Below are 14,155 nucleotides of genomic sequence, written 5' to 3'. Positions count from 1 at the left end.
AAATAAAGTTAAACATGAAAGAAGGAAGCAAAGAGGGAGAGAATTAAATCAGAATGTCCTCAATAAGTTTCTTGTCAGTGTGCAGTAACCAAATGTTAATACATTATAGGCTCAAATTTGGCAATGGAAGTATTTAGATAATAAACCTATATATTTTTTTTAGAAATATATATTAAAGTGCAGCTGTATAGGCAATGTATGTGATATTCCTTGCTGAGTACTACAAGTGCCAGAATCTGCATTAACCCCCATGCACCAGCAGCTGTATAGGCAATGTACTGTATGTGATATTGCTCGCCATCCTGCAAACTACAACTCCTAATCTATATTTGCACTAATGCAAAATTAGCTGGGTATTTAAAGTATGTGTATAATTTTGTACATGTTTGTAATTGGTTTTGTTTAAATGTATGGGAATCTTTTATGACTTGCTAGCAATAGTCATTACCTGTGTTTGGACGGGGATCACTGAAGCACAGTTTATAGTGTCATACTGTCTGTTTATTTAAACTTAGAGCAATGTATGTCCACTGATCAATTTGCATTTCAATCAACTGACCAATTGGCTCAGATGAGGCCAGTGTCTTAATCAGGCATACTATTTCTAAAGCTGCATACACACTTAAAGATTTTCTGTCCAACCATCCAGCTAGTTGATTGGTTGGAATGAAAATCTATTAATGTATGGGAGTAAATGATGATCAGCAATTTGCTCCTAAATGCCAGAAAACAGATGAAAATGGTCGGTCAGACAAGTTTGTTAAATGTTTGATCTAAACGATTTGTTCAAACAACAGTTTTTGTCCATTTTCTCGGTCGTTTAGGAGCAAATTGCTGATTGTCATTTGCTTTTATACCTTACCAGATTTTCAATCCAACCATTCAACTAGTTGGATGGTTGGACAGAAAATCTTTACTTGTGTATGCAGCTTTAACATTCAGTCTTAGGGCAGCTTGATGAGATCAGCCTGGTGTGGTAATGCATTAAGTGTGGTTAAAATCAAGTGTGCTTTCTGAATAGTTAAAAAAATACAATGCATCAAAAACTTCTATTTCTTATCTCACTACATGGAATCATCTCTAAGGCTACTACATCCTTTACTCTCCCTGCAGCTCATCTTTCTGTACATATTGCTGCCTCATTAATCTTCTCTCCTCTCACAAACACACATGAGCTTTTAACTTATCTATACACATTGACAATGACATCCACAACCTTTCGCCATAAAAATCTATCATACAAATCCCACCAATATATTTATATCTCTCTCCTTCTGCTTCTATTAGTTGGTGACATATCACCAAATCCAGGCCCCACACACATGCCACGCCCACAACGAGCTATAAATCCAGTTAACCTCAGAAACAGGAAATAAATAAATGATGATAATAAACATTGCATGCCTCCCTTCACCTTCCAAGTCACTAAAATGTGCCTTATGGAATGCACGCTCTGTCTGCAACAACTAACATCCATCCATGACCTCTTTATTTCAACTAACCTCAACCTTCTGGCAATAACAGAAACATGGCTAACACAATCAGACACTGTCTCTCTCCTGCTGCACTTTCACATGGTAACCTACACTTCTCACACACCTCCAGGCCTGGTAATTGTAAAAGAGGTGGGGTAGGAATATTACTCTCCCAATCTGTTACATACACAGTTCTCCCACAGGTACCTTCACTCACATTTACATCATTTGAAGTACACTGTATTAGGACTTTCACCCCTTTCTCTCTGAGAGTTCCTGTTATCGATCACCCACCTGGGCCACCTCAACAATTTCTGGAACATTTTTCTGCCTGGCTCCCTCACTTCCTATCATCAGACATCTCCACCATCGTTATGGGTGATTTCAATATCCCCATTGACAGTCCACAATCTCCTCATGCCTCCAGACTACTCTCTCTAACCTCATCTCTTGGCCTCTCCCAATGGACTGACTCCGCTACTCATCAGGAGGGCCACTGCCTTGATCTTGTATTCACTCGACTATGCTCAGTTTCTGATTTCACTAATGCTCCTTTCCCTCTCTCAGATCACAACCTTATCACCTGCACACTTCCCTCCATTACATCAACGTCATTGAAATTAACCAAACCTAAAACCCGCAAAAATATTGATGCTATTAACTTTCAACAACTATCTACCTCTCTACAACAACAACTCTCACCTATTTCTACATTCACTTCTCCTGAGACTGCGGCATCACACCTAAACCAGATTCTAGAAAAAGTTCTCGATGAAGTAAGCTCCAGCTACCCATCACACACCACGTAGAGTTAGACGTCAACCGTGGCGTTCTAACCTAAAAGGCATCTACAAAAACTCTCACGTAAAGTTGAACGTCAGTGGCGAAAGTCTCATACTCCAACTGACTTCCTCACATATAAGACGATCTACAACTCTTATCGTACTGCTCTGGATACTGCAAAACAAACATATTTCCAAACTCTTATATCTGCTCAAGCCTCTAACCCCAAGCGACTTTTTAATACATTTAAACTGCTTCTTAACCCTCCCTCACCCAAACCACCTGCTACTACCTGTGCGCAAGATTTTGCTTCCTATTTTAGGGACAAGATTGAGGAGATCCGAAATGAAATGGTATGCTTTTCCTCAGCTAGTGACCTGCTCAATTCCCTATCTGAATCCTCTGGCACATTCTCTTCATTTGATCTCACAAACGAAGATGAAGTATCTTCCCTCTTCTCCTCCTCCTACTCTATTACCTCTACTCTAGATCTTTTACCATCACAAATCAGTAAAGCTCTGTCTCCTGTGCTTATCCCAACCCTAACTAAAATCTGTAATCTCTCTCTCTCTAATGACAACTTTCCATCACTGTTCAAGCATGCAGTGATTACTCCTATTCTGAAAAAACAAAACTCTGACCCCAACACTCTCTCAAATTACCGTCCTATCTCCCAGCTCCCATGCCCCTCCAAGCTACTTGAGAGACTTGTCTACACCTGCCTCACACACTTTCTTAACTCACATAACTTATTGGACCCACTTCAGTCCGGCTTCCTTTCCCAACACTCCACAGAGACAGCACTGACTAAGGTAGTAAATGATCTGGTCACTGCCAAGGCTAAAGGCCATTACTCACTCCTAATTCTTCTAGATCGCTCTGCTGCTTTTGACACGGTTGACCACTCTCTTCTCATACAAACACTACAATCCCTAGGTCTTAAGGACACAACTCTTTCTTGTTTCTCTTCCTACCTATCTGATCGCTCTTTTACTGTTTGTTTTTCTGATTCTACCTCCTCTTCGCTACCTCTATCAGTTGGAGTACCGCAAGAGTCTGTTTTAGGGCCTCTGTTATTCTCAATCTATACCTCCTCATTTGGCAAACTAATCAGCTCTTTTGGATTTCAGTACCATCTGTATGCGGATGATACTCAAAACTACCTATCTTCCCCAGATTTATCACCATCTGTACTGGTCCGTGTCACTGAATATCTTTCTGCAATTTCATCTTGGATGTCATCTCGCCACCTGAAACTTAATGTTGCTAAAACAGAATTAATTAAATTTTCCACCAGCCAATAACAGTTACCAACCTGATCTCTCTATCACTGTTGATAACTCGACAATCCACCCTGCCCCACAAGCTCGCTGCCTTGGTGTAATCCTTGACTCTGAACTGTCCTTTGTTCCCCACATTCAATCTGTCTGAAAATCATGTTACATACAGCTAAAAAACATATCCAAAATTCGACCATATCTCACACAAGACACTGCAAAAACTCTAATCCATGCACTTATTATTTCCCGCATTGACTACTGCAATAGCCTCCTTACTGGTCTTCCCAGAAACAGGCTATCGACATTACAATCAATTATGAATGCAGCTGCAAGGCTCATCTTCCTTGCCAAAACTTTCATCGTCTGCTGCCCCGCTCTGTCAGTCCCTCCATTGGTTGCCGGTTTTCTACAGTCTTCAATACAAAATTCTCTTACTTACACATAAGGCTATTAACCAAACCACACCAACATACATCTCTTCACTCATCTCAAAATATCTCCCTACCCGACCTCTCCGCTCAGCACAAGATCTGCGTCTCTCATCCCCTTGTATTACTTGCTCCCACTCACGGTTACAGGACTTTCTTCGGGCTGCACCCACTCTATGGAATGCCTTACCACGCACAATACGACTTTCCTCTAGTCTCCAATCCTTCAAGCGATCCCTGAAAACTCACCTCTTCAGGCAAGCTTATCAGATCCCAGAACCGCCCACATAACCTTCATAGCTTCCATATCTAATTACATCCCCTTTCACAGTCCACACACAACCTCACACATCGTCTTTCTCACATCCTCATGACATTTGGCCGACATTCCGGTGTGAGTGGATCATGCAGCCAACCAAGAAACTGTGCACTCTAGCTGGACCAAAATGCAATATTTAGCACCTATCCTTGTGTATCAATGCCTATTTCCCTATAGATTGTAAACTTGCGAGCAGGGCCTTCCTACCTATGTATCTGTATGTTATTACCCAGTTTTGTTCTATTAATGTTTACCATTGTAAAGCGCAACGGAATATGCTGCGCTATATACGAAACTGTTAATAAATAAATAATAAATAAAGTTCAGCAGCACTCTTGGAAAGTGAGAGTAACATGGTTTTTACTTCCAATAATATTTTATTTAAGAGCTTTACTCTTTGTCACATCAATTCATGTATTCCAATGTGCTGTCATTTGTATTGATACGAGGGAACTGTGATCTGAGGTTATCAGAGATAGATATATATATATATATATATATATATATATATATATATAAAATCGATTCTTACCCGCAGGGTGTTACTGGTGATAATATAGTTCTCCTGCTCAGAAATCTCCAGCCCCGGGGGACAAGGAAGGGAGAAGTTATCATTCAGAAACTGACCACTCTGAGAAGTCTCCACCAACCTAAGAAACAGAACAAAGGCTAAGGCTGGGTACACATCAATGACTGCACCTGCACAGGAGGTTTTACATATGTTCCTTCCAGGTCTGATCAAATCTGAAATGTAATAGAAGGCATGACACGAAACATCCATTGTACATACCTTTATAAGAGGCATAGTTTGGGATGAGACAGAAAATAATCTTTTAGTAATATAAAACTAAATATGCGTGAAAAACTAGATGTACTCCCAGAAATACAGGATTACCTACAGTCAGGTGCATAAATATTGGGACATTGACAGAATTTTCATATTTTGAGCTCTATTCACCATCACAATGGCTTTGAAATGAAACAAACAAGATGTGCTGTAACTGCAGACTTTCAGATTTAATTTGAGGGTAATTACATCCAAATCAGGTGAACGGTGTAGGAATTACAACAGTTTCTTTAAGTGCCTCCCAAGTCTGGTAAATATATCAGCTGGATATTATTCCGGATCCACCTGTGTAGGCCAGTGACTGTTGCTATACTCTTTTAGACTTTCAATTATAATGTGAATGAGACACACATTTTTTACCCAGTTATTCTTCAAGATTGGTTTATACTAGGGATGTGCAGGCTCGGATAGGTTCGAGTTTGCACGTTGAGTTCGGATTTTTCCCTCCAAAAAAACGGAACTCAGAAAGAGGCTAAACGTCATCTTACATGGACGAACATTATCATTCCTGGACAGAAGTCCAGGAATAATGATGTTCGTCCATGTAAGATGACGTTTAGCCTCTTTCTGAGTTCCGTTTTTTTGGAGGGAAAAATCCGAACTCAACGTGCAAACTCGAACCTATCCGAGCCTGCACATCCCTAGTTTATACTGTTTATCTTATGGACATTTTTTTCTTCTTTTTTTGATTTGGACATTATTCTATTCATTTTTTATGTACTGTTATTATTTATTTTTATTGTTTATTTTTTTTATTTTTAGATTTTTTATATATTTTTTTATTTTTTATGATCATTGTCATTGTACCTTCTTATTATTTATGTTGGTTCTATTGATTGTTTTTTTTTTACAACAATGTAATATATGTTGCCTAGATTGTGGATATCTTAAACTACCTGATCATGATATATATTGTTTTATTGTCTATGTATTCATAGTTATCATTTGCATGTACTGATAAGGTTCTCTAGCGCTGTTCATACCCACCTTTTCCCTATATCATACCATTAGGAGTTGACACCTCCGCTTGAACTAGCTGCTTTTTGACAGCGCCAACTGATATCCTTTTCTTTTCTTTTTTTTATCAGCAGAAGAAATGTGATGCTCTGGGCAATATTTTGTTGGGAAACTTCAGGTCTGGCCATTCATGTGGATGTCACCTAAATAAACATTGTTGCAGACCAGGTACACCCCTTCATGGCAGTGTTATTCCCTTGTGGCAAAAGCCTCTTTCAGCAAGATAATGTGCCCTGCCTGACAAAGCTCATGGTCTCCAAACCCTCAGATCTCAATCTGATCGAGCAACTGTGCGATGTGCTGGAAAAACAAGTCTGAGCCATGGAGGCCCCATCTCACAACTTACAGGATTCTGCTGCTAACATCTTGGTGCCAGAGACCACAGGACACCATCTGAGGTCTTGTGGAGTCCATGCCTCAATAAGTCACAGCTGTTTTGGCAGCACAAAGGGGACCTACACAATATCGGGCAGGTGTTATGGCTGATCGGTGTATATATTACAGAGAGGACTACACATGTGAGGACTTATTGAGTTATATATGGTGCTTTATGAATCCATATCCATTATATATTTCACATAATTGTTGCCATTTACGCTGCCTTTCACATCCATCTATTTACCTTCTTCTGTCAGCCACATCCTCAGGGGTCCAGGAGGAGCCATAGAGTGTTAGCTGCCAGGACTGAAAAACACCTGTTTTGAGAGGCTCATCTCCTGTATGAGAAAAACATGGTGATCAGAGAAGGGGAGAGCAGCTTACCCTCAAGTACAGAGCTAGCACACAGGAGGCTCTTATCCCCCATGCTGCGTCACATTTCCATCTCGTTAGGCTAGGGAGAGACACCAGCCACCATCAGCGGCAGCCCAAGCACGCTGGCTTCTATACAGCACAGAATGGACTCGGTCAAGAATAAATGAAAAACAACAAAACCATGGTGAGCTTTTCCTGATAGAGACGAGTGACCCCTAATGTGCAAACATTTCTCCCAACTGCTGCAATAAGAACGGGCTGCAGTGCAGGATGGGGAAAACCTCCCATGTGCACTCATCCTTCTGAGATGATTAAATTGCTATATGTTACAGAAAGGTTTTCCCTGCATGACCTATACACAGTAATACCACTTGGGTCCTATCATTTTTCGAGTAGAAGTAATTTTATACAGTGATGGTTTCTATGTACACTGAATAACTGTAGCACACTACTGAGAGCTTACCCGCGTCACTGACCAGGAGCCTGTACGTCCCTTCTGCGCTCTCTCCCCAGCAGCGAACAGTGGAGAACGTCCAGTCAGAGAACCCACTTGGGTCACTAAAATGGAGGAGAACAACAATGACAACCAATAAGCAGCAGCTGTCACACTGTTAGTCCAGTATATTAAAGTCTGGAGACAGTGATTTCAGTGGACGGCTGTATAGACACAGAAGTATAAATTGGGCAGCCTATCAGGCAGTGCATAGGATAGACATGTGTGAGGCGCCGCACTCTTCTAAAATAAATGCTTACACAAAACACTTCCACAATTCCAACAGGATAGAGATGAGTAAGGCAACACCCCTTCAGTAATGAATGCTTACACAAACTAACTTTTGAATTGGGCCGTAGCAGGTTCTTTTATCTCATCATAGTATCTGCTTGTAGTCCTCAGTAACATGAACCATGTTAAAAAAAATGCTAACACAATAATAGTGCAGTATCTTTATATAAACATGTTTATTGAACCACTAGCTTAATAAAACCACAATATAAGGAGTGAATATCCACAAACATTAGGAGTCACTACTTACCGGACAGCAGATGGTAATTCACATCACAGAAGCCATATACTGAGGCCAGATGGAACCCAGGCAGGCGTCTCACGGTAAGAACAGCTGGCCCATGTGTCAATGTCAGGGGAGGGGATCTCCTGCTGTCATTTTACCAATGCGTTTCGTTGTGTAAAACGTCTTTATCAAGGTGAGTGAAACTAATGTACCGAAATACTTACATATCAATTGAGCGGAAGTCGCCCTCCTGGATTCCATGCGTCTTTACTAATAACAATAAAGTTAATATAAACAACGTAGTACGACGTCATCATGCCTACACGTCCATAGGCATGAATTAACTAGCAGAGTATCCTTCTCGTCATATAGCATACCGCTACAAAATGGATAACCATGGTAACGTCTCATCCAAGGGCCATTTCTTAGAGTGACTGTAATGGCAGCGTGGACATAAAAACAGCAACTTCAGCATATAATCACTATCTGTCAATACATAAACTGACATATATAAATATAATAAAGGTCCACTTATTATAAAACACATAAAAGAAGCTTATTCTTGTTCAATTTAAAAGTTAGTTTGTGTAAGCATTCATTTCAGAAGGGTGGGTACCTTACTCATCGTTATCCTATGGTGTTTGGCACCAATGTGAAAGTGTTTTGTGTAAGCATTTCTTTTAGAAGACTGCGGTGCCTCTTACCTTTCTGTCCTATGTACCTATCCTTGAGGCGGCTTTGCTTTGGTGGAATCTCATTGTTTCCACATCATCCCCTTTGTGTACACTCCGGGTGCCTACATAGTTTTACGGATTTACACTATTACCTGTTTCCGTCTCTTTCTGGAGCAGTTATGATGCCTTATAAAAGAGCAATATAGCCTGGATAGAGTCATTGACCAAATTGTAGGACATTGACGCACCATTAGCTGTATTTATATATTTTTTGTTATTTTGTTAACAATAATACGATTTTGGTGAGTCTCTATTAGTATACTTCTGGCTGCTTTGTTTTGCACCTTGACAATTTTTTTCTCCCTGTATCAGGTCAGTGTTCATTAGGAAAGAAATAGAGGTAAAGCATGTGACGTAATGCACCATCCTGCCCAAGTCCCTGATACATGCCAATGATACACACCTGTCAATCTTCCGTGTGGCTCCAATAAGGGAGGACATTCCGCTCGGACAGAACAGTTGTATCTGCAAGTTTCCACGGCGTGGGTGTGTTATGGTCACTGTCACAGATACATGCTCCAGGGTCCTCATCCCTGACAGCAGGAGATCAGCGGAAGTCACTAGCAACGGAGAAGCAGGCGTTTCATTAAACACAGAGACAAGCAGCAATGTCAGACCAGGTCATTATTGTAACCTAAACAAACAAAACTGAAATAGACTCAAATGAAGCAGTAAACAGGTCAGTGAGAAATGTAGGATAAGGTCATTCAGATAGGCAGGACAGGGGAAAAGATGGCTGCCAAGAGCTGAACCTGGTATATCAGAGCACGTGGCCTGTCTCCCCTGTACACAGAGTAAGTTAGTTTGGTGAGAATATTATCATTGCCTTCAGCAGATTCCTTCTCCATTGCAAATGACTATATACGGAGCTGATCAGGAAAAGAACACTTTCCACCTCTGGTCCGATCAGAACCAGATCCCAGTGTCTAAGATGTGTGAGAGGAAGAGTGAGAATGACAGTAAATAAAGCAGAGCACATCAGTGTGTATATACATTGTAAGTGCAGGAGGATCCAATGATGTGTGTATGCAAGCTTTCCTAGACTAGGCATGATCTCTGCTGTATCATCCCTTGCTGTGTCACTCTGACCATGCCGGAGGTGATGGAGTTATAGAGCATACAAGACAGAATTAAGAATGGACTTTGGAAGAACTGTTAAAAGACAGAATGTAATATATAATATACTGTACAGTGACATAAGTGAGCAGGTCAGTCCCACAGAGAAAATGTGGAACACCGTTCTTTAAAACTAAATTCAGGAGACAGATAATTGTGTTGCCATACTGTAGCATGTATAGCAGGGGATATTTAACATGTGGCCCCTCCAGCTGCTGTGGGACTACACATGCCCTGCCACAGTTTTGCTATCAGGGCATTCTAAAATTGTGGCAAGGCATGCTGGAATGTGTAGTTCCACAGCAGCTGGAGGGTTGCATTTTGAACACCCCTGCTGTACAGCAAAAAAAGGCTGATAAAGGAAATGCAGCACAGAAATGCAAAGAGTTAATGTGTCCAGTTATATAGCCTGTAACACTTCATAGTAAGGTGTATAACATAAGATACTGTTCTCTCCCCCTCCATCACCTGAGCCATGTACAACTCTCTCTCTCTCTCCGTCATGTTCCCTCTTACTGATCACCTCTGTCCCTCTCCACTCCTCCCATCACACTACTTGCTTTCCCCTCTTCTCACATTTTTGCCGGCCAAGTCAGAAGCTGTAAACATTGCCTAAAAAGGACAGAGCGAGAAATCCTGAATGTAGCTTGGCAGATGCCCAGAAGAGGTGAATGTGCCAGTTGCACAACATCTCACATCAGCAGTGGGGGGACTGCCCAGCTGGGAAGAGCTTGTACCAGGGAGAAAAGGGTTAAAGTGCAGGCTCCAGATTTACAGCGCTGTCTAATGCGTGTCAGCGTTCATTCCATAAATCACACAGAGGTGACGTCTAGAAACAAAATGTGATGTATAACCGCAATTATTTATGTAATGTGTGGAATATACATTCCCAGCTCAACCTTCTTCCCAACAATTGGATATCCTCGACTGCACAGAGGCGGCTGTGATAATGGGCTGCTTTTGTAACTAGAAAGGGGATGTTAGATGCAGCACTGCCTTCTTACACGTGTCCCTCCAACACAGACCCTGCCACGTTAGCCATGTAAAGCTATTTTAGAAAACAGAAACAAAAAATTTCAAAAACAACAATCTAAAACATTTCACTTCACTTTCGGACTACCATTCTGATATTAGTATTCTAAATAGGTCCAGCTACCCATCTATTCAATTCAAAAGATTTATACAAATGAACGAGTATTGCAGGATTTTTGTCAGATGCCGTCTGAAGTTTAAAGAGCCACTTATTACTAGAATACAAGCCAATCCCAAGTTAAGATGCCCATACACGGTGCGATTTGCATACGATGCGGTCTCGTATGCAATCGCCCTTGAACTCTCTCCGGCAGCTGAAGTGAACGATGTGCAGCAAACGCTGTACGATGTTCACCCAATCTATCGTGCACGATCTAATGATTTGTATAACCATTAGACCGAGTGCGATATGACACAGATGCATGTAGTATGGACCAGGAAGATCAGTGTCATAGATCTATGTCATAGACACAGAAGCACGGACGGGACCAGTCTGTGCTGCGGTAAAAAAAAAACCCTGTGTAAAAAATAAATAAATAAATAAAATGGCGTGTATCTTAGTTTGATTATAGTGGACTAGGTACTTAGTATTAGTGTTATGGTGCAGCGAAGTTGCAAGTCCGTTGGGATCTAAATGGGGCTATTTGGTGCTAATTGAGGACGGGTTGATGTGGACACATCTGTACAGTGGAGAGAGCAGAAAGACGGATGGTTACAGTTAGAGTAGGATGATGCCAGTGTAGACAGGATAATAGATTCTGAATGAGCAAATTAGTTCACAAAAATAAGAGGTGTACAGTGAGGAAAGCAAAAGACCAACACTGACCAACATAGATGTGTAATTAGTGTGGCATATTATGGAATGATAAATGGATTTTAACAATCTTTTGTTCCGACAAAAATACCTGGTAATTATCAAGCCTGTCTGTGCACAAAAGGGTCAAAATCTGATTGTGTGTAATTTTTGTAGCACAAAGTTGCAAAGATGTTACCCCGTCCCCAACAGTCTTTTCAAAATGAAGACTTGATTTGTGTCCCCTATGCAAATGGTTATGAACGCAAGTCTTATGTTACATAATCTACAGCAACTTCTCTAGATGCTTGTCTTCATAGCTAAATCGCGCTTCTAAAGCTGGGTATACACTACAAAACGTGCGTACACCTAAGTGATTTATCGGCCACATCGCTCAGTGTGTATGGGCGATTGCGTGCTCCCGTGCGTCGTTCGTCGCATCTATTGCTCTGCTGTGCGTGTACAGCAGATCAGAAGTTCTGACGGCCGACATCATGCCTCTTGATGCGGCTGCCCGATATAGATCGTGCCGTCGGTGGGTACACACATCTAGTGTGTACCCAACTTTGAATATATATCATTCCAACGCGGACAGGAACAATATATTGTGCCGATCGTATAGTATGTACGCTCAATTGGGCAAGGCAGATGGGATGATGCAATGAACGACGCCATGTTACATGCAGCATGTAACCATATATTATGCTGTTGTACACCGAATATTGTAGCGTGTACAGCGCATGCGATATATTGTTACATCGCACTTTGCTCCGTCGCTAGCTACACACAACATATAGTGTCTAGTGTTCCCGGTAGAAAGTGGGCAGGGCGCTGCGGTTGCCGGCCGAGAGCTTCTGCATGTGCAGAAAAGGGGGACACGCCCCCAAATCGTCACATTTGGGGGCGTATCCAGCACTTACAGGGGTACTGGGCTTACCCCAAGCTCTTCCCTCACAGTGAATAGATGGGTGATCTGTCACTGCAACTGCCCTGAGCCTGGGGAAGGATCAGGGCAGGGTGTTTTAGCGGTGCTAAAAGAGCAAGGTGCATTTGCCCTTTTAAAATTGGGCAGGGCGCGGCGCCCCTCTAAAACAGTCTAGCGGCAACACTAGTGTGTTCCCAGCTTAACTCTGTGCTGATCTTATTGTATGATGCTTAGCATGAGAGGTAAGGTATATCATGCTTGTGACACACCCGCGCACGCAGGGGGGTTTCTGAGTACCCAGAAACCCCCCCTGATGATACAAAATTCTTTTTTTCAGAGACGGAGACAGCGCTCCGTCTCCGACCTCTGTGGTTCCCTGCACTGTGAACACTGGCCTCTGAAGAGACCGGAGGCTAAAGAAGCCTCCGATCGCTTCAGAGGCCAGCGTTCCCAGTGATGCACTGCGCGGGTGATGTCATGACGTTACCCGCGCGATGTGAAGAGCCTGATCCAGCCAAAGCAGCGGCGAAGCGGGAGACAGCGTGGTGGTGAGGTAAGTACTGGGCGGGGGGGGGGGGCATGTATAATGGTCACTAGTTTAGGGGACCATGCATAAGGGACAAAACTACTGGGGGCACAGCATTAGGGGCACTGCATAAGAGTAACAATACAGACAGATACACATAACTAAAAATGGGAGTGTATCTCACATATGTTGTGTGTGTGTGTGTGTGTGTGTGTGTGTGTGTGTGTGTGTGTGTGTGTGTGTGTGTGTGTGTGTGTGTGTGTGTGTGTGTGTGTGTGTGTGTGTGTATAGAGAGATTTGGAAACCCCCCCCCTAAAAATCCTGCGTTTGCCACTGTGACACACTCCACTTTTTCCTTCCATATTTCACTGCTGCCTGATGTATACCTTAAATAGTCTTCCAGCGTAATAAGACAGTAGTGCAAGTAAATCAGTAGTGTTATAAATCAGGTGGAACAGCCTTGAGGTATCTGTCACAGCAGGAAGAAACATCACTCTCCTGCATTTGTGAATAGCACCAAGGGGAAAAAACACAAGTACACTCTATTTGTGCTTATAGTAATAATAATACATATAGACACATTATATATATATATATATATATATATATATATATATATATATATATATATATATAGCCACAAGTGTTCCGCGGCGCCTTACAAAGTACATAAGCAAATAGGTTGATTTACATTCACCTACAATACAATACAGGACATGGATAATATACATTGCTACATTCACGACCATAACACCCAGATGAGCAACAATGCAAAGCAATCAAGTGTTAGGTGCCCTGGTAGAGAGTAAGAAGTAGATGAAGGTAGAGTAAGGAGAAGCACAGGAGCTTATATTCTAAAGGGGAGGGACAGACATTGATGCATCAATGCTGTCTGTACCTATGCTGTGAATAAAGTAACAAACCTATCAATCTATTTGAAGACTGGTGAGTGCATCTCATTTCGTACACACACACACACACACACATAGTTTTTATATATATATATATATTTATATATATATATATATATATATATATATAAAAACTAACGCCCTCAGGCATTAAATTACATGACGATAATAAAACCATGTATATCATTTTTTTTTAAAAAGTCAAG

The 14,155-nt window shown here is 41.6% G+C and overlaps 1 protein-coding gene across 1 annotated transcript in view; it reads right to left on the bottom strand.

The window, feature by feature from the left end:
* The window catches only part of PCSK7 (proprotein convertase subtilisin/kexin type 7), an 86,885-nt gene that overhangs the window by 3,287 nt on the left and 69,443 nt on the right, over positions 1–14,155 (bottom strand). The window contains 4 exon segments of the mRNA XM_088456007.1: positions 4,818–4,935; positions 6,772–6,865; positions 7,366–7,460; positions 9,050–9,206. Of these exon segments, the coding sequence (XP_088312133.1) occupies positions 4,818–4,935; positions 6,772–6,865; positions 7,366–7,460; positions 9,050–9,206 (464 nt within the window).

This window comes from Taudactylus pleione, unplaced genomic scaffold (genome assembly GCF_031769625.1).
Source record: "Taudactylus pleione unplaced genomic scaffold, aTauple2 ptg000683l, whole genome shotgun sequence".
Taxonomy (NCBI): Eukaryota; Metazoa; Chordata; class Amphibia; order Anura; family Myobatrachidae; genus Taudactylus; species Taudactylus pleione.
This window is presented reverse-complemented; position numbering and strand designations above follow the sequence as displayed.